The sequence below is a fragment of the Chelonoidis abingdonii genome, chromosome 2 (genome assembly GCF_003597395.2).
Source record: "Chelonoidis abingdonii isolate Lonesome George chromosome 2, CheloAbing_2.0, whole genome shotgun sequence".
NCBI lineage: Eukaryota > Metazoa > Chordata > Testudines > Testudinidae > Chelonoidis > Chelonoidis abingdonii.
In genome coordinates, this window is record NC_133770.1 from 210204342 (window position 1) to 210226452 (window position 22111).

The following is a 22111-nucleotide window of genomic DNA, read 5'->3' on the forward strand; positions in this document are numbered from 1 at the left end:
GGAGAAATAAAGAAGTTCTCAGTCTCCACAGTCCTCTGCTGTCAGCAAATAGCTGTGAAACCCACTGGCAAAGGGTGTATGTCATTTGCCTCTAATTCCTGATCCATATACTCAACCTTACTCCATAAGGCCGAGTGCAGAGGTCTATGCTGTAGATCCGAAGGTCTGAATCCACTGATAACCCTAGTTGGAGGTCAATATGATTCCACATGATACAACTTTTGTTTTTTCAGTTTTTTTTTAAATATAGGAAATGGTATTAAAAAATCCTATGCTGAAAGAACATTAAGGTTACAAAGTCAATCATTCAAAAGCTGGGAACTAGTAGAATTAGGTTGCTGGTATTGTGAAGAAAAATGTATTAATATTTGTGAAGCATTTAAGACACTTAAGAGTACCACAGAAACAGCCAGCACAAAATTAATAATTCTTTAGTCAGTGCAGGGTTTGGAAACTGTGCATTAACAAAGCTGATGGACACACAATACAAGGAGGATAAAAAAAACACAACAAACTACCAGAGACAATACACGTGGGGGCACGCAAGGTCCCATGCTCTCCCCCAGATTTCTGCCTTCCATTTAGCAACAACTAAATGTTACAAGGGGGACCCATCTAGCGAGGCCACTTCACGCTCTGCCCCACAGAGTGGGGTGGGGAATGGGCAAGGCCTTGGGTTACCTCTTGCCAGGAGGCCCAGCAGTGAGAAGGCAGCAGCTCCCCCTCACCATGTATCCATACAGCTGGCTGTGGGCTGACCCTTCCCACCCCCTGCTACATGGGACTGCTTCTCCCTCCCTGCTGCTGGAGTCCCAGTGCCTCCCACTGCCTACTTTGCAGACTACCCTGAGGCAAATGCCCCATAGCTGTTCCCAGGGCAGGAGCCACTCTCCCACTCATATAGCAGTGCAGGGGCTCTACACAGGGAAAATTGCCCCCCTCGCACTACAGTGGGAGTTGCCATGTCTTCTACAGCTACAGTTTCTAAGATGAGTGAGGGGGCGGAGGTGGCAGGTGGCAATCCCTTCCTGAGCCCCACCACACGGGGCTGGCCTGAGCCACCTGGAAGTATTGCTCGCTCCCTCGAATATTCCTCCACGGTCCCCTTGTGAGCGCGCCCCCAGTTTGAAAACCTCTGTTCTAGATGAAAAGACAAGGTTCTATATCCAGTGCCCCTCCCAACCATTAAATTGTGCCACCTCTCCAATCAATAGTTATGTGTTGCCTCTGCTACCAATTCATTGAATAAGGCTGGGGTCCTATAGGAAAAAAAATAGTACGTGATCACACAGTAAGAGTGTGTATGCATTATGATACAGTCAAGGGGGCTTGATTTCATAACCTTAATGTTCTCGCAATGTACTTTTTTTAAAATGTAATTTATGAACAGACAGGCAAAGCACTCGAGAATGTGTTGTAGGAAACAACTGTTGATTTATCTTCTCTTTTTGCTAATATAACAAGTGTTTTCCAACATGATTTTATATGTATGTCCAGAGATTTATTTATTTTTTTAAGTAAGGGTTAATTACAGCAAAGACATTTTAATAGTGAGAATCAAGGAGAAAGGCACTTTGGGACTACGTGTATTGATGCTTCCTTGTAATAACTGACGTATATTGGTATAAATTCAGATACTTAGACAATTTTTATGTATTTCATTTTTGCATTAATTTACATGCTACATGACTATTTTAGGCATGCCTCAGCAACTGAGTAAGGGCCACACTTTAATATCCCTCTACATTTGTTTTTTAAATTATATTTTCAAACAAAGGTCTACAAAGATATTCTTAATAAGTGGGAAAGATAAGGAGTTTAAGGGTATCTTTTCTGACAAAAAAAATTGATGCTATAAAACATTTATTCAACATTAAGAACGTCTGACAAGCTATATACATTTCACATTCAGTGCTACAATAACATCTTGACATAAAAAATGAGCATTACCTCTGCCAGCTTCAGTAGACCCTGGCTAACAATGGTGGCTCAACCACCAGCTCTGTAGTCATAGGTTTCCAAACAGGGACGCAGATGAGGGATGAAGACATGCCAGTAATATTCAAGTGTTAGATGACTGATGATACCAAAGATGCAGCAGCAGTTAACTCAAAGGGAAGCAAGACAAACACGTGGTGCAACAAACAGAGTTGATGGTGACCTGCCAAGAGGCGTTAGTAAGCTAAACTCACTACATCTATGTAATTAAAAATGAAATACTACCAGAACATCCCATTGGTGTCATTTCAACAACCCATGTGCTTTGATTTGCTTTTTCTATCAGTTGTTAGCATCTATAACAATTGATCTCTAATGCCAATTATGCATCAAGCACTGTTAATACACCAAAGCTATTAGATAATTTATAGGATTAGAATCTACATTAACATAGCTGGTTTACTCTCTCCTAACTGTGATTTGTATCATGCTATTGTGCATCGTAAGGGACCTCTCAGGACTAACAATTTCTAACTGAATGCACTGTACTATCATTATTGATAAATAATATCACTTGAGCAATTCTTACCAAGAAGTATGTAACCTTCCCCTGAACAGAACTGCACAGGAGAACATTAATACCATAGCTGTTAACACATACTTTTTTTTGTTTGTAAATGAGTGTTTTACTTGTAATTACATTGTTACATGTAATGTCACAGAAAGAGCATCTACAATATGAAATTTCTGATAAAAAGTTCAGAAAAGGCTAAAGAGATTCATTTACTCTAGGATGGCAGTTATAACTGAGGTGATTTCCATATGAGTGAATGAAATTGAAACTAGAGGTATTTTCCCCTCCTTCCCTTGTAGTAGCTTCCTCATGTTTACTATGAAGAAAGAGGATGATCATCTTAATAAATTTTGGATTTGGGGGTTGGTTGGTTTGTGCTTGTTTACTCCTATGCTGTTTTCTTACATAGCTGATATTGTTTGTCTAAAGAAAGGCTTTGACACCTCTGTAACACAAGCATATTTGTGTCAGCACAGTAATATCACATTTATTACATCATCCATCATTCCCCCTCTTGCTCTTGAAAAAAAATAAATGGCTAACAGATTTGTAAGGGAAGGAGCAGAAGGATAAGAGCTAAACCAGCTTATAACAATTAATCATATTAAACAAGCATATTGATCCATGCCAGAAACACAAAAATTAAAACATACTGCTAGTTGCATTCTTGTTTTACTTACCAGATTTGTAATCTAATTTTCTTTCCTCTTAGCTCTACTGTTTTGATTTTAAAATCAACACCTATAAATAAAATACAGTAAACAAAAAGGAGGAATAAGAAGCAAAAGCAATGAGGGCGTAATTTAAAATGAATTTTTTTGTACCTGTGCATGTGTTATACTAATACACTCACAACACTTTGAACAAACAGGGATTTACACCACTGTGGGCCAGCAGGGGGAGGGAAGAGAGTTATTTCATATAATCTGAGCTATTCAGCCCAACCACTGTTGAAAATGTTTTTCAAGCTATGCAGTATTGTCACTAGCAGCTCTAATGACACAATAGGAAGAAATAGGGTATGATCACTTCCTTCCCTCTATTCATGTTTTATAGTGATTGCCAGGAACAACCAAGCTCTAATTATGATTGTCACAGACTCCTTCCATGTCATGAACAGAGTCAACCTCTCTGCCTCAATTTTGCTATCTGTAAAATGGGAATAATATTTCTAGGTGTTGATGTTTAGTTTTTGTAAAGCACTCTGAAGATGACAGTGCTCTATGTTTTTATCCTGGAGTTGTACCTGGTTTAAAATATTATCAATGGCTTTTACATCAGTGTTTCTGTTATAAATTTGACAGCTGTGTATTCTGTATACGTTGCTAAACTCTGAAATATGGCTTCCCATACTTTGTGCAGGAACATATCTGAGGGTGAAATATAAAAAATATTGTTTCTTATGAGTGAAAATACTCCAGTTTCAATTTTTTTGTTATACTGTGAAGGGTTAATTAGCAATTTCTATGGGTGATCTCTCACAAATTAACTAGAAAGAACAGTACTTCGATATTATAGTGGTTACATGGCAGTGATTCTCAAACTTTTGTACTGGTGACCCCTTTCACATAGCAAGCCTCTGAGTGCGACCCTCCCTTATAAATTAAAAACACTTAAATATATTCAACACCTTTATAAATGGTGGATGCAAAATGGGGTTTGGGGTGGGGGCTGACAGCTCATGACTCCCCATGTAATAACCTCATGACTCCATGAAGGGTCCTGACCCCCAGTTTGAGAACCCCTGTTATATGGCCTTGTGGTCAAGTATTATCCAAAAGATTTGCGAAGTTATAGAGTGCACACTAAATATTAATGATAAATTCATACAAGATTCATATGAAAAGTAACATTTCAAAATAAAATTTAAGTTGATAGAAAAATCACAGACAATTGACAACATAAAAATGCTGCATAAATCCATAAAACCCAAGCACACAAGAATAGCTCCTCAACTACGTGAAGTGCCAATATGCTTAGTGTTCCAGGATATTTTACATACATTTTCTTGTTTGTCAGTTTCAGTCCCATTCTCTTAGTGTGATTTTGTATGAAGATCTTTTTCTTTAAATCTTATTCTTGAAACCCACACCCCCATAAAATACTACTATATTTAAGAGAAAGAAAAGCAGGAGGGGCTGGTTCAGACTAATACCATTAAACTTACACAGAAACGCAGAAGTATACTGTGTTGGAAACTCTCCCAGCCACTCCAATTATTTCACATAACAATGTAAACCAGTATGGTAAAACAACAGAAACAGAGGAGATAAAATATTTCGGAAAGTTGTTTTTCTAAAGATTGCATTGGCCAATTGCCTAGTGTCCAGCTAATAGTGCTCAGTAGAGGAGTGGACTATAAAACTTTTATTAAAAAAAGCTGAATTTGGCCCTTTGGTTTTACAACACTTGACTTCTACACACACCAAAATATTTTAACATTGTTTTTCATGACTAATGGTCTAAAACCTGTTATATGGCAAATCTGGAATACACCTCTACCCCGATATAACGTGACTGGATATAACATGAATTTGGGTATAACGTGGTAAAGCAGCACTCCGGGTGGGGGGAGGGGGTGCGGCGCACTCCGGTGGATCAAAGCAAGTTCAATCTAATGCAGTAAGATTTTTTGGCTCCCAAGGACAGCGTTATATCAGGGTAGAGGTATAGTCTAAAAGTAAGGAGCTTTGTTTAAAGACTGTTCTGTCAACCTTAGCTGATTTAGCTATATTGCTGCAGAATAGGGATGCCAAATATAAATATTTGACCAAATTTTAATACACAAGGTTAAATTTTAAGAAACAAGAAGGATCCCCTCAACTCTATTTTAGTCTACCCTACTTTAGTTTGGCTAGGCTGAGAACCAGGGGGATAGACAATATCTATTTGCTTAAACAAAGAACACGTACATTTAAAAAAAATATTCATATCAAACTGTACACACAGCTAAACTACAGAACAAAGTTTTCCAAGTATTACCCTTGTATTTCCTCCCATCTCCTTCCAAATATTTAGCACACTCACTGCATCTTAAGATATATTGTAAAGTTCTTCAAAGCAAAGAATGTGACTTATGTTTACATCTAACAAAATGGACCCCAAATCTTCTTTGGGGGTTCAGGACCCTACTGCAATAGAAGCAGTAAGGAATAAAACGAATTATAATATGCAGCCTGAAATTTCAGCAGACATTGTCAAATACTTTATAACTCCCTTACTTTAGGATGTGTGTGTTTGTGTTTTTTAAAGAGTCTATAAAATTCAGAATATTTTAATGAAACTGATTAAAAACTAATCAATTTTTTTCTGCATTCTTGAAAGCCTAATTATAACATTATGCTAGAGTTAAGTAAAAGAAAATGAAACTGATCAGTCAGAATATGCTGTCCAAAGTATGTGAAGTACAAAAGGACAACATAAAAATTTTTTTTTTTTTAAAAAGAGTTAGTAACACAGCTAGAAGTTGTTTTTTAAAATATAATTTCTTGACAGTCCTCTTTAATCTGCAAAATGTAAGCATCCAAAGTATCATTATTTTGTCTGTAGATGATAATTTTAAGGTGCTACAGAAATCATCACCATTTTAAAATATTACATCAACATACAAAGATATAACTCAAGAAACAAGGAAATTTGGCTTAAATGTATCTAGAACAACTCCCAATCAAACTATTATGTCTAGTATGTAACATTCCATTCATGACTTACCATCTAGTGAATTTTCTTTAAATTGAGTTCTTAATTTCAACATTCAGTATTTCCCAACCCTGAGAAATGGAACAGTACATCAACTTTTTTGCCTAACACTACAAGAATCTACCCATTTGCTTGAGCAGAGAAGGAGAGCAGAAAGCTCAGAGTGAGGGGCCAAATGCTAGATTAAATCACAAAGGCAGCAGAAAGAATACCATGCTGCTGGTCTGCTGAAATGCATCATATGTTCCAAACTGAAGCTTTGTAAGTTGATGTCTTGAAGGAAACAACTGATAGGATGCAGAAGTGCAGAGTGGAAGAGTGCATTCTTCTACAGAATTATTCCAGTGATTTAACATTTAAAAAAAAGTTAGTTGGGCCCCCTCAATAGGCTTCAGAGCTAAAGCTCCAGCCTGAGTTGCAACTTCCACGCATTATCTCTGCAGCTGTTTTTAGAGAGCCAAAGGGAGCTCTGCTAGCCCCCAGGTTTGTTCACACAACTTGGGCTAGCAAGCTCACTCCTGCAGTCTACAAAATGCTATGTAGACAAACTCTAAAGGTACATGCAAGGCCATAAACATGCAAAACCCTATCACCACCAGATTATGCTGCTGCTTCTCTACAAAGTGGAATTTACTTCTAAATAAAAATGAACATTCTGAAAGCCAATGGAAGATTCTGAATCATCTGATTCCAGTTTTAATTTTTGCAATCTCATCTGTTTCTCAAATTCAAAAGTTAATTTGATACTTATTACAAGTGTTTTTACAGTAAGAAAGTGTTATTTATAGGGCTGTCAAGTGATTAAAAATTAATCGAGATTAATTGCACTGTTAAAAGAATATTTAAATATTTTTTGGATTTTTTCTACACTTTCAAATATACTGATTTCAATTACAACACAGAATACAAAGTGTACAATACTCACTTTATTTTTGATTACAAGTATTTGCACTGTAAAAAACAAAAGTAGTTTTTTTCAGTACACCTAATATAAGTACTGTAGTGCCATCTCTTTATCATAAAAGTTGAACTTACAAATGTAGAATTATATACAAAAAACAAAACCATGTAAAAAATTTTAGAGCCTGTAAGTCCACTCAGTCATACAACTTGTTCAGCCAATTGCTCAGACAAACAAGTCTGTTCACATTTGCAGGAGATAATGCTGCCCCCTTCTTGTTTACAACGTCACCTGAAAGTGAGAACAGGCGTTCTCATGGCACTGCTGTAGCTGGCTTCACAAGATATTTACGTGCCAGATGCGCTAAAGATTCATAAGTCTCTTCATGCTTCAACCACCATTCCAGGAGACATGCATACATGCTGATGACAGGCTCTGCTCGATAACAATCCAAAGCCATGTAGACCAATGCATGTTCATTTTCATTATCTGAGTCAGAGGCCACCAGCAGAAGGTTGATTTTCTTTTTTGGTGGTTCAGATTCTATAGTTTCCGCATCAAAATGTTGCTCAGATCTTGGAAGGCACTTCAGATTCTTAAACCTTGTTTCAAGTGCTGTAGCCACCTTTAGAAATCTCGCATTAGTAACTTCTTTGCGTTTTGTGAAATCTGCAGTGAAAGTGTTCTTAAAATGCCCAACACGTGCTGGGTCATCATCCGAGACTGCTATAACATGAAACATATACAGAATGTGGGTAAAACAGAGCAGGGGACACATAACTCTCCCTCAAGGAGTTCAGTCACAAGTTTAATTAACACTTTTTTTTTTTTTTTTTTTTAACGAGTGCCATCAGCATGGAAGCACGTCCAATGGAATGGGGGCCTAAGTGTGAAAGGGCACACGAATGTTTAGTATACCTGGAACGTAAATACCTTGCAATCCAGTTACAAAAGTGCAATGCAAACGCCTGTTTTCACTTTTTGGTGATATTGTAAATAAGAAGCAGGCAGCATTATCTCCCGTAAATGGAAACAAACTTGTTTGTCTTAGCAGTTGGCTGAACAAGAAGTAGGAGTGAGTGGACTTGTAGGCGCTGAAGTTTTACATTATTTTGTTTTTGAGTGCAGTTATGTAATAAAAAAAAATTAAAATTCTACATTTGTAAGTTGCACTTTCACGACCAAGAGATTGCACTACAGTACTTGTATGAGCTGAACGGAAAAATACTATTTCTTTTATCATTTTTACAGTGTAAATATTTGTAATAAAAATAATATACACAGAGTTAAATTACAACACAGAATACTATATATATGAAAATGTAGCAAGACATCCAAAATATTTAATAAAATTCAATTCAGATTTTATTGTTTAAGAGTGTGACTAAAACTCCTATTAATTGTGATTACTTTAAGCTAATTGTGTGAATTAACTGCACTTGACGACCTAGCTATTTATAAAAAATTTGCTCAAAATATGGTACCATAAAAATCTGAACCAACTGTACAGCATGTTATAGCAGACACTAGAAATGATTTTCTATCAAACAGGACCTTCAAAGTAAAAGGAAAAAAAAATCTAACCATCTGTTTCAAGTACTAACTAAGCCATATACAAATAACATTTACTTTGCGTAATCAGCTCTCGAAAATATGACTTGCAAAACACATTACACTTCTGAAATCTAAAAAGCAGTAATTGAAACTTCCAAGTGTCAATTGGTTTAGTATTCTTGACATTGTGCCAATTTACAAATTGTCAGTTTGCCTCTGGTCATTACAAAACAACCTAGATTAGCCTATTTGAACACTGGCTGGTGGTACAGTTAGACTAATTCTTAGTCATTCATGCAGTGGTTGGTCCTAAAATGGATCAGTGCTATAAAAACATGACTACTCATTTTAGGTAGAGTTTAAGAAATGCATTTCACGCAAAAATTTAAAAAAAAAAAGTGTCCCTCTATGGTTATTTCCCATGAGAAAAATGCAATAAACCTAACAGAGCTTTGCTCCAAAATTGTGTACCTTCCAAAAGTCATTGGTGAGGATTTAAAATTAGCTTTTTTGCAGAGTAGGAATATTGCATCTCTTCTGCCTTTTAATTCTGAGGCTTTGTCTACACTGCGCAGCTTTTAGCGACACGTCTGTGCCACTACCGCTGTGCTGCTAAAAGGGGTGCAGTGTAGCTGCCATTTGTCAGCAGGAGACAGCTCTCTTGACAACAAAAAACTTCCACCCCCAATGAGCAGCCTGGCAGGAGAGTGCTCCTGCCACCAAAACGCCCTTCACACCAGTGCTTTTCATTGGTAAAACTTTTGTCATTCTCTATGGTGTGTGCGTTTAACACCCCAAAATGACCGAAGTTTTGCCATCGAAGTTCCAGTGTAGACAAAGCCTGAGTTTGCTCAGTTTATTCATCAAAGGGTAAAGCTACACAGCAAATGAACATGTCATTGTAGCCATCTGAATACTAAGTCCACCAAGGACTCACTTTAAGAACTTGGGTTGCTAACATGCACTGAAGTCTATGCCATCAGATCTTCACTACTACTATTACCGGTGCTAGCTAAATTAATGCTAGTGCAGCTATGCCTACCCACACTACACCATCACCTTCGTTTGCTATGTAGACATACCTTAACACTTGGCGGGGTTCTATACCCTTAATGTTTTGCCACTGATATATTAAGAAAATACAGTTTGTGAAAAATGAAGTTGATAAGACAACAGTATGTCGACTGAGTTCATTATAAATATGGTTAACTGTTTTTAATAAAAAAGAGCAAGGAACATTTAATTAAAATTCCTTAATGGTAAAAATTTGACTGAAGCAGGAGTAAAACAATTCCTCTCACATGGAACATGAACTATTCAAAATACTTCTCTTAATATTAATTTAAAAGGTGCGTTGCAAAAGAGAAAAAGTGCTTTAATTCTTCATGATGTATAAAGACAACCTAACACGTCCTGTCCATACCCACGCAAGAGTTGTTTTTTACATTAGAAATATTAGATACTGTCTAGCAGTTTTTGCTCAAAGGCTCTTCAAATTGGAAACTTTAGTAAGATGAGATCCCCAGTGAAAACCAACTGAGAGGAAAAGAAATTTTAAGTTAACGCTCTGTTCAGTTTAAACAAACAATCCTCACCCTTTTAACTGAATGCTGAGAAAGCTCCCAACATTTCTCTAATCCTCCAAGGCGTCCTCCAGCAAATATGGAAAGAAAAGACTTGATAGTTCTGGTATCTGAGGTAAAACTTCCACCCCTTCCATTTATAACACTGCTGCAAAGGGAGGCACAATTTTATTTTCCTGTGCAGGTTACCTTTAAATCAGAGGACATTGTTTTAGCTAGTTCTCAAATATTCAGTATTTGGCTCCCTGGATTGATGAAGTGATCATTACAATAACAGTGACGTAAAGATCAAAGAGTCTAATATAAGAGAACACTTTATAATATGAAGTATATTCAAACATACCAATGGGTCTTAAAAACCTTAAAAGCATACATTATATACTTAAGATTAAAACTGTTTATAAACATTCCAAAGAAGAGTAAAACACTAATTTCAGTATCAAATTTATTTCACTGCTTGGTTTCATGACAGTTTAATTTTTAAAGAAGTCAATCAAAACTGCTGAACAACATTAAACCTTCCATCATTTTCTTATTATCCCTTCTATACATAATATTTTAGCCCTTGAAATGTGCCATTTATTTTAGCCTGTGTGGCTATCCTTAAGCCTGGTCTACACTACGTGGTTAGGTCAACATAAGCTGCCTTGCATCAACCTAGCAGTAGAAGTTCCTTCACTTAAATTTGGCTCCCCCTAACATAAGTGCCTCTCTACATCGATTTAGTAACATCACCTGCCCAGGCAGTATGGATTCAAGGTCGATGTAATTAGGTTGAGTGTCAGAGCAGACACTGCATTGCTTATGTCAACTGTTACCGGATTTCAGAAGCCATCCCACAATGCCCCACACTGAGAATACAATTGATAGAAGCGCTCTTGGTGAGGATGTACAACCCCGACACAAGGACTCAAGTATGTGTGCGCACACACACAAATGTTTTAATAACTGTGGTGGCTGTATGCCAATGTAAATTAGGGTGAGATAATTTTGGCCTTAGGAAACTATTTGGAATCAGCTTAATTCACAATTTCTGCTCTATTCTGAACAGGTTTTTATATTGCGCTCATTACTGTTGTATATGAGCACAATCCTGCAGTGCAATAAGCAAAGTGACTACAAATTTATCATGTGTCTACTGTCTCACTCTCTTTCCCTAAAGGGAGAAGCATGTTCAGTGAAATATCTTGTTTTGGTCAGCTTGATTTTTTTTATACAGCACAGAAATGCAACATCAGTATTACTAACAACACATCTAGCTGTCCCACACAGAACTTCTGGCATTTCTAACCAACTCCAGTGCTTGTCACTTAATTTGAACACTATCTTAAAACTACATGTAATTGTATTAAAACCTCAGGAATCCCTTTTGTTGACCAAATTTTGCATAACTTAAATCACTGACTACAGCAACTTTTAATTTAATTAACAAAGACAAAATTTCTGAATAAGCAAACTTAAAAAAAAAAGGGAAAAACTATTCAGATTTGTAATTTCTTGGTTGCTTTCCACATTAATAATACTGTTACAAGAATGTTTAAAAATATCTTTTGTCAGTGTATGTGTACCTCATTTTGACAGTAAGAGAACAAGGATAGCATACAACATAAATCATTCCTAGTCTCCTCAAAGATCAGTCAAATTATCTTTGCTAATTGATTTAATATTGCAGTGATTAAAATTTAAATATACACTTCTGATTTCTACAGGCTCCTTCTAATGTCCCCATCACTGACTTTTAGGAGAGCAGAATTAACCATAGATTTTGAGTTTGGTAGAAAATTCTTCAAACCTTAAATAAAATAATAGACATGTGAAAAGGTGCATGATATACCCAACATTTTTTTTAATTATAGCCAAAGTATCAAAATATTACTAAAGAAGGAGGAGTAGAGACAGGAGACAAAAGCAGCCAAACCTGAGGAAATAGCAGCAACGGATCAGAACATGACCCGCATCAAAAGACATTAACAAAAACTTTAGTCTGCCACCTTGGCATTTGGGTGCTTAATTATGCAAACACACTGCAAAAACTGAACTGCACAGGATATAATCTAACAAAACAGAACACTTGATAACTGTTAGTAGTAAAAAGCGTATTAAATCTAAACAAAATCTTTTTTAAAAAAAAAGTTCATGTAAGTTCTCTATGCCACTAATCAAACTCATCTAAATTTCATTGAGGGAGCTGTTTGGCACAATACTGAAAATGAGGCCACTTATACTTATGTAGGTCCCCAAAGAGGAGCATGGATCAGTGTTCACGTTGCACTCCCTGTCAGTATCTGGCTCTGCAAAGCTAATGATCCAACCAGCAGACCAAATTCAATGAGGAATCCTGGTCACATAACACCTGAGGCACTTTGTGCATATGCTAAGAAGGTGCCCCGATATGGAGTCAGGATCCTAACTCTACCCAATCCGTATTTTAAAAGCCTAACATGCTCATCTCCATAAACCAGTGGTCAAATGTAAGCAAGCTATGTTAGGAGATGGCACGTGCACCTGCTTACGCTTACTTTGAAATGAGGCATGAACTTTGTGCCAGCATGTGATGTTTTGGGAAGAGCCAATAGGCTTTTATAATTCCCCTCCCTTTTTTAAAAAAATCCCTCCTCCCACACCAAGTCTTCAGTGTACCACAAGCAATAAATATGTTTAATATAAAATCATGCTACTCAATGTGAAAATTAAAATGAAGAATCCCAAAATGTCTTTTCCTTGTGTGCATGTTGGAATTGAGGGCTGTGTGTTTTGGATGCTCTTATTTTACAAACACCAACACCATGTTTGTCATCTGAAAGCCTCCAATTGGGGTCCAAATCTGTATTGCCTACACATTCAAGACTCCCAGGATCTTCAAAAGGGAGATTTGCATGAGTAAGGAGTGCAGATTTGAGCCTCTAATTTACATTTAAGTGTTCTCACGTTGTACTGATTCAATGTATTTCTTTCTCAAAACTTGCCTAACGTGCTGTCCTGAATAATTCTATTAATCAAGTGATTTTTCCTGCAAATTGAATGTGTTTGTCAAAATATGATTAAAAGCTTGAGCAAACCCTTATTAAAATATATAACAAATACAAGATTATGCATTAAGCCATGCTGTAAAACCTTCAAAACCTAACAAAGAATGTACTGGTTAATATTGATAGAATAAACATGTGAACTCTGTATTAAAGTGATTCCTATAAATGATCAACATGTGCATTTTTAAAAGCATACTTTTGTTACAAGAGTCATACAACCTTTTGGAATGATCACATTTCTAAGAACTACTAATCAGGCTTTAGGATACCTCAATATACAACTTCTAATGGGCATGTTATATGTGGAACTAAAACTGATAGTATCCTTTTAAAAAGTGACGGAATAGGTCAAAAAAAGTAATAGCATGCATGTGAAATTTGCTGAAAAACATTGTGTGCATTAGTGACAGTCAAAATAAGGGTAAATTGGTGAGTATGGTAAGTATGATGCATCTTGTTATTGAAAAATCATTTGATACTATTGCGTATATCACAGATTGATTAGAGGCAAAGCCTGGCCCAGGGCAGATTAAAATGCATTATTCTGGCTTTGGGGCAAGAGGGTTCTCAAGCAAGGCACAAACTGAAAAATACAGTTGAAAAAATATAGTTGGGATAGTTCTCCTAGTTAACGTACAACAATTTGTTTAGTTTTTTAAAAGGATTAAGGGAAGCTCCTCTGGTTAAACATTTATTAAGGTTTACAATTTTAAAAAGGGCAGGTAACAAGTGTAGTGAAGGAAAGAGGCAGTTGGAGTCATTTCAGCACACAAGTGACTTTGAGAAGGAGAGGAAAGCAGCAACAAATACAGACAAACAGAGCAGATGAATTCAAAATTATTTTAACATGTTAAATTTAAAGCCTATAAACTAACCACACTAAAGCTTTGATCTAATGTGCAGTGAGGTCAATAGAAAGACTCCCATTGATTTAAATGAGCATTGAAACAGGCCCTTACCTTTTTCCTGACTGAAATGACTCATGTAATCAACAAAGGAGAAGAAAACTTATATGGAAACCTTTTTAAAAGAAATGTAAAATGGTATGCCCATCATGCTCTATCAAGGTTCTTTTAATAAGTTATTTTTAAAATAAATTTAAGTGAAACCACCCATTTCAAAGAGCACAGAACAGGTTAAAGATCAAGAATGATTCATGGATGAAAACGAATGTATTAACTATACCTGTACCAGTTTAGAGGCAGGTATAATCAACTGCCCTTAAAAGTTTGAGCAGTGCCTAGCACAATGAGGATTCAATCCAGGTCAGGGCCTTTATTCTTTAAAGTAATAGAAGATGTTAGAGCACCCAAAAATTGAGATGCCCAAAATCATTAGTCACTTTTGAAAATTTAGGACAACATCCTTGTAAATATATTCACTAGGATATTACACACTAAACAGAAAGTTGTAATTGATTTCCAAAATGTTTTAATCATTGAACAGCTTTTTATAAAGTAAATCTTCAAATACATTTTTAACTTAAAATGGCAGAAGAGTGGGCAGAAGTAGATTTACAGTACTTTAGGTTAAGAAGTGTACCAACATTTTGGCAATGGGAATAGGAAAAGATGAGTTGCAGACTTCCTGTATTAACTAGATTTATGGGTTAACTTGAACAAATATTTGTATTTTTAAGACTTGTGATGGAGGAAGCTGCATCTGTGATAAATTACTGGGTTCCCAATACACAGACCAAACAGAAAACTTGTTAAGACACTTTTAAGCCACCTGCATTGCCCAGCTTTTAAAAAACTGGAAACTATTCATGGCATGAACTCAGTCCTTTGAATCTGAAATCTAACATTTAAAATACACCTTTTCTTTTAACTGGGTAGTAAAACTTGTCATAAATGATCTCATGGTACTTTGTGCAAGAATACGGGGGAGGGGACTTGCCCCAACACTGGCCAAATTCAGATGGAGGTACCTTATTTTTCCTTTCAACTGGTTATCATATACTTATTCACTCCTTGTCCTAAAATGTCAACTGTTGCCATGTAAAGCAGCAGCTAGGTTCCACCTCAGAGATTATTATACTTCTGTCACGGGTAAAAAAATTTCACTGTATATAATTCTCAGTTTCCAGAGATAAAAATACAAATCCATAATTGAGTATCATCTGCATGTTTTGTTGCTTCTGACACTATCTCAGCTGTTCACAGCCTGGACTGAGTTTGACAGCTGCACTCCACACTCCTTGCTAACTTAGAGCCCCTATATTTACTGTCATTAGAGTGAGCACTAAACTAGTACCAATTATGGGCTACTAGCTGTTCAGACTGTCCCATCGTGCCAACATAACCAACACAAGAAAGGTTTTTAAAGAGAACAAATTATTGTGTGTTTACTTGAGGGGGGGCACACTTAACCCACACACTATACATTCCTAAATACCATGACAACGTCTGTAGATTACTTGCATCACAAAGTGTTACAACAGCTAGTATTGATTAAACTTTCTGCAGCAAGCATGCCAACAGCTCTGTGTGTGAACAATTGGATTTTACCAAAAGAAAAGTTGAGAACACTGTTTCTTCTGGCATTAAACTGACCTCCTGTAAATATAAGTGGCTTCTTTAACTATTACCTGAAAATACTATCAGGTCCACCACTTGTTTAGTACACACCCAGATTGATTTTACTACTTAACATATTAAACACATTATAGAAATATAGAGCATTTCTATAATCAAGCTTAACTGAATAAATTTATTAATGTAAACTGAGCTGATTTTTCATTAAAAAGGCACTCCTCATCTACAGCAAGTCTTCTCTGAACTCACAGAATTACTGTCTTCTTTCTTAGCTCTTCTTTCTTAGCTCACAACTACAATCACATCAGTTATTGAAGAGTCCTTTGCATTTCTGCCTGTCAGATGGCAACAAGTCACACAAGACTGTACCTAATCCACTAACCAATTTCCATTTCAGAGCAAGTGTTCTAGATCTCTGCATCCCCCCTAAGACACATACAAAAAACCCCAATCCATGAGCTAGACAGACAGAAAGCCTCTGAAAGCATGGAGTTTTAGAGAGGTGACAAATGGCAGGAGTGAGATTTAAAAACAAATCTTTCATCATCTGCTGCCTCAAATTGCTGGGGGCGGGAGGGGAAGAGAGACATCTTGTATATGCTAATATTTAAAACATTTTTGGTATCAATATATTTTATCATAATTATCCAGATCCTGAAGATTTCGGCTCAAGATAATACCAAGTATTTCTAATAAGTAAAAGGAACAAATGTTAAAAAAAAAAAATTGACTAGATTTTAAGTTAAAAACCACCTACACCGAACTTAAATGTAGTTTCATGGAGAAGACCTAAAAGACCCCTGAATCCTGACAATTTGTTGTTTTCCAACCACATTTTCCTATTAAAAAAACCCCAAACTCTCTTGTTGCTGTGTGAGGAACTCCTAAAGAAGTCACTGACTACACAGGGAAACAATGAAAACTGAATTACACAATGCTGTCAAATGTGCTAATATTATGAAAGATCAATACTTTTATTCTCTATTTTCTTTCAGTTATAGTAATCTCTGGTGTCAGTGGAAAGTGGCGATGCTATCCCTAAAAGGATAACAAGAAGTACATCATCCGTTTGTGCATATATAAAGAGAATGACTTTTTTAAACAAAATAGCATCTTTGTCAAAATATCTAAAAGTACAAATACAAGCTGTGGTCTAATAGTAAGACTACAGACCAACTAAGAGTCACTATCTTAAGGTCTGGCATACAAAACTCTACACAGCAACATTTTGTTACTCATTTGGCAACAGTATCCAAAATCAGTAAGTATTTGAGATCCAGCAGGCTCCTGCTATGTAAATATAAAATTAAGAAAACAATGCTCTAACCAAGGAGTTTATTATTTAAAACAGCGAAGCACTATAGATATATAGTACACCATGTGCTGCTATAAGGATGTGCTGTTGAAATTTGACAGGTCATTTTTGAAAGTCTTCACAGAAGTAGTGTGCTTTTGAGGTGAGATTTGTTGTATAATTTATACAACAGAAATTTATAATTTAGTCAACTAATTTTGCGTTGTGGAATACGTAAACAAGTATTAAAATTCCTCATCTTTTCTATTGAATCACTTCCTCCCCTCTAAATGCACCAGCCTGGTGTGCCCATAACATCAGTAGGGGCAGAAAGCAGCCATTGGCTCCTACAGACCTGAGACACCCAACCATTTTATCAATCACATTTGAAATCCTGTGTGTCAGCCTGGTGCCTTGAACAGCCTACAAGTTTCACTTAAGAAATTATTAAGCAGATAAAGAAAACATTTTGAACTTTGGTCTGTTCGGCTTACACTGGTACAGCTAAATATAAAAATTAGTGTATAGCTGAGCTGGGACTGTCAATATTAAGGAAGGAAGTTTTATTCTAGAGTTCAAACTATTTTAAATACAGATTTACAATATAATCACTAAATCCCTTCCCCATGTGTATCTGTTTCTTCAGTTACATCTAGCTTTCTCCTCCCAAATTTGAGCTCAAAGCACATTCAATTTACAGAACTTCTCCCCCAACCTCCCCAAAAACCAGGGAAGCATGTCCTTGGATCAGTCACAAGATTTCCACTTCGGCTTCAACCACATTCTTTGTTTGTAATTCCAGAAAATCGTTCTCCCTGGAAAGGTGATAACATGAAAAAATAGGGAGGTGCTTGATGATTACAATTGAAGACCAAATTCTGATCTCAGTTTAACTTCAGTATGGGGTTATTTTGGATTTACACCATTAGTATAAAAGCAGAGTTTATTCTATCTTGTATTTTCTTCCCAACTTGAAGACTCGGTGCTATATGGTACGAAGAATTAAGAGGCAACTTTAGTACGTTAATTTGGGGCTATGAAAAGCTCGTGTTCTATTAACTTTAGAGCTCTCAACTTTAAAACTTTAGTCGTGAAGGCTCAAAATAATGCTTTTATTTTCAAGTATTTCTACATGTAATTTGGTGCAAGTAGATTCCTATGCTCCTTTGACGTTGCTATACTTTTTAGATCAAATATTTGGTAATCTTTTGTAACCACATCATTATTTATTTCCTGTTTTGCTAAAAATAGGAACCTTTCGCGCTTGAATCACTGGTTTATCTAGAAAATCAGATTTGTTCACTACTCAGATAAAAACTGACCAGTTTCCAAAGCACACCTCCCTCCAGTACTTTTTCCACGGAAAATCAACCGGGTTTTATTGCTAATCCCACCCAGAAAGAGTGCTTAATGTAGGTCAACAAGAAGTTTTCCTGCATACACTTTGTTCATCACCGGAGGAAATTATGAGTGGGTAGACATGCTTTATCGCCATGGGAGAGCTCTCCCGGCGATAAAAAAAGCCCACTCCAAACAACAGTGAGCGCTTTATAAAGCGCCATCTATACTGGCGCTTTTCAGTTCTAAAACTTTTATCGCTCAGGGGGGTGTTTTTTCATACCCCTGAATGACTAAAGTTTTAGCATTGAAAGTGGGAGTGTAGACACACCCTTACAGAGGATAAATTCTAATCCTAGTTCCATTTCCTTAACCTTAAATGATCTTGCCATGGGTTATGGAAGCTATCAGTGTTTTTTCACAACACCACCAGAATCAAATCTATAGTAACATCTCTTTAGATGATCCCACCGCTCTGGCACTTTTATATTGCACATTTAAGGTTTTGTAACAAAAAGCAGAACCTGTGCTCCTAACTTCAGAACAATGTACAGTTGTTAACAGAAAATCATGAGCACTACGAAGTTTAGCTTTTCAAAGAAAGCAGTAAGGAATAAAAACTGTCAAAATAAACATTAAAGCTGTCAAAACAAACACTAAAATTATAAAAACCATTTTAGAATTAATTTGTCAGAGGAAGATACCTCTATTTCTAAAAAGCAGCATTATTACTTTCCATCAGATGTTTAGAACTCTTCAGGCTCCAAGCTGCAATTAAGCATACATTTTACAGAAAGATAGCCTTAGCATAACAACCACCCTGTCACAACACTGAAAGTTCAGCTCCAAAATTAGGCCTGTAATAACAAGGCAAACTAAAATTTGTTTTTCAGGTGGCTCTAGGATTGATTCTTTCTTCTTCCCCTTAATCCTTCATCCTCCTGTGCCAAAAAATAAACTCTAAACTCTATAGCAAGATTTGATATAAAACAAATTGTTTGCTCTGCTAGTTGCTGTCCAAGACAGTGAACTACATACACAATGTAAGAGATGTTACTAATTGTCAATCTCAAACTAAAGCTTTCCACAGATCTAGAACCTTATGCTGAGCGCCTATTACATTTTCCAAGGGAAATACTTTAAAACCCTGAACCAATACTTGAATGCACATTCAGTTTGCTAAGTACTCAGACACCTTTTTATTTTTGACATTTAAAATACCTGCATTTTTAACATGCAGCATGGGAGGACTTGACATCCATCTCCTATTACAAGAGCATCATTCAGGGTTTGAGTGTCTTTTTTAAGAACACAATGGAAGGGGCTGGAATTGGTCGCAATATGTGCCAGACTTATCCTGAGAAGCAAGGGCTCTAAACTCCTCTCCACACCAGTGACGCCCGCCCGGGAAGAGGCTCTCTGGGAATTTTCTAACGCGTTACTCGCCTTTCCCCTATGCTCAGGGCTCATGTTACGGTTCCAGGGGCTGTTGGGGCCGAGGGTGACGCGCTTGAGTCAGAGGAGTGAGGCTTGGAGCAGGAGGAGGGGGGAACTAGTATCCACCCCCCCGCGATGTCAGGTCAGCAGGGGCTCAGGAGGGCAGCGGCCGCTGCAGGGGCGCGGAGAGGGCCCGGGCGGAGCTGTTCACAGAGGAGCAGCGAGGGGACACGACAGGTTGCTGGCGGCGGCTGTTTAGTTACGGGGTCGGGCTGCAGCTCCGGGCACCGGGCCGAGGGGCGGGCGGGTCCCAGCCCGGCCCCAGCGGGCACGGGGGCAATGCGGGAGGCGCGGCGCTCGCTCCGGCCCGGCCAGGCCGCTCTCCCGGGAAGCGGGGCTGGGGGATCCCGGCGCCCGCCCGCCCGGGGCTCTTACCCACGGTTGACTTGCAGGCCTCGCAGAAGGTGTCGTCGGTGAAGCGCTCCATCAGGCTGGTCTTGCCCACGCCCCGCGAGCCGATGATGATGACTTGCAGCTTGAAGTCGGCCGGGCGCGGCGGCTGCTTCCTGCGGCGGGACGGCGGCCCCGAGAGCGCCGGGGAGCCCCCCGCCGGCGAATCCCGCCCCGCCCGCCCCTGCGACTGCAGGCCGCGAGCCCGGTCCATGACCGCGGGCGCTCGCTGCGCGACCGCCGCCCCGCCGGCTCCCCGCTGCCCCGGGCCTGAGGGGAATGGCAACTCCGCGGCCGCCCGGACAACGAGCGGTCCGCGCCGCAGCAAGCGGGACTCGCCGCCGGAGGAGCAGCGCCCCCTAGAGCGCGGGAGGGCCAAGCTGGGAAACCGCCTTCACACACACACCCCCCGGGGGCTGAAAGGAATAAACACGCCAGTGTAGGTGTGTAGCAGCTAACAGTGTGGGGCACGCCTGGGGCCCGGCGTGCATGTAGCCTCTGGTACTGGCTGTGCTGAGCGCAGCTAGCCCCAGGGGTCCTGGGCTTGCCCTTGTCCCTGCCTGGCAGTGAAGCAGCCAGAGATGGGGATCAGCATTTCCCATGTAGGCTAAGTGCACCTACAATGTAGTTTTAGCTATGTGGGTCCCAGGATATTAGAGAAAGGAAGTAGGTGAGGTTTTGTGGCAACAAGTTCTGGTGGGGAGAGATACAAACTTTGGAGCCACACAGCTCTTAAATCCACCCACTGGATTTATGGCTTATTACAACAGCCTATAACCACTAACCCCCTTTTTGTCCTGTGACTGCAGCAGTATTGCGGTGTCAGTCTACCACGAATGGGCCCTTACTTGTGGTAAACAGTCTGTTCCACCTTCCTCAGACCTGAAGACGAGCTGTGAGTGGCTGGACAGCTTGCCTCTTTCACCAACAGAAGCTGATCCAGTAAAAGATATTACCTCACCGACCTTGTCTCTTTAAGGGCACATAACTGGTTGCACATGGCTAACTTTGGAAATCATATCACTGAGTTCCTGGCTGATTCACAGATTTTAACACCACAATGATTATTAGGTGTGACCTGATATGTAAGACAGGCTGCAGCATATAGCCCCTGGGATCTGCCCCTCCTACATCCACCACACTCTCTTCTAGCAGGAGAATTGTATTTCAAAAGGCCAGGGTGAGGTGGGTATTTTTTTTTGTTTTTGTTTTGTAAAGATTTTTTTTTTTTTTTAACCAGGGTGCTCAGTGTGGCTTCTGAGCTCTCATTTCCTGTCTTCATCTTCTCTGGTCAGTGTTCCCAGCCCCCTGAAGAAGTACTTAATTGTGCCATCATAGTTCTTAATTCAATTAATACACTAAACCTATGGTTGTGAATCAATTAGGATTGCTACACACAACATATGAGGCACAAACCCACAAAAACAACCAAGTGAAAAGCCACTTTAAAATACCTCCATTTCTTAACCTTCTCACAACAATTGTACACCACTTCCCATGCACACTGCAACCTTAACTCTGGTCCAGTCCATCGACACTTACCAAGCTCCTTCCCTTCCAATACTAGCAGTTGTGGCTGTTTGCTGCAGAATATTGTTGTGGTGGAGAACGTAGTTTTTTAAAGGTGATAATGGAAGGATGTCATTCCTAATGGGATGGCATTAAGCTTGCAGTGCACAGTCATTGACACTAAAACCTGCTCAGCAAAGTGGTAGAGATTCTCCAGCTAGGCAATTGGAAAGAAAACAGACCTGAGATGATCCTCCATCACTTTTAT

General features: G+C 38.5%; 1 protein-coding gene across 1 annotated transcript in view; it reads right to left on the reverse strand.

Moving 5' to 3' along the window:
* RAB12 (RAB12, member RAS oncogene family) overlaps window positions 1–20548 on the reverse strand; it is a 37957-nt gene extending 17409 nt beyond the window's left edge. Inside the window, exons 1-2 of the mRNA XM_032777090.1 lie at window positions 20320–20548; window positions 3193–3253 (exon numbers count right to left, since the gene is read on the reverse strand). Of these exons, the coding sequence (XP_032632981.1) occupies window positions 3193–3253; window positions 20320–20548 (290 nt within the window). The remainder of the gene's footprint in view (window positions 1–3192; window positions 3254–20319) is intronic.
* Window positions 20549–22111: the final 1563 nt, after the last annotated feature.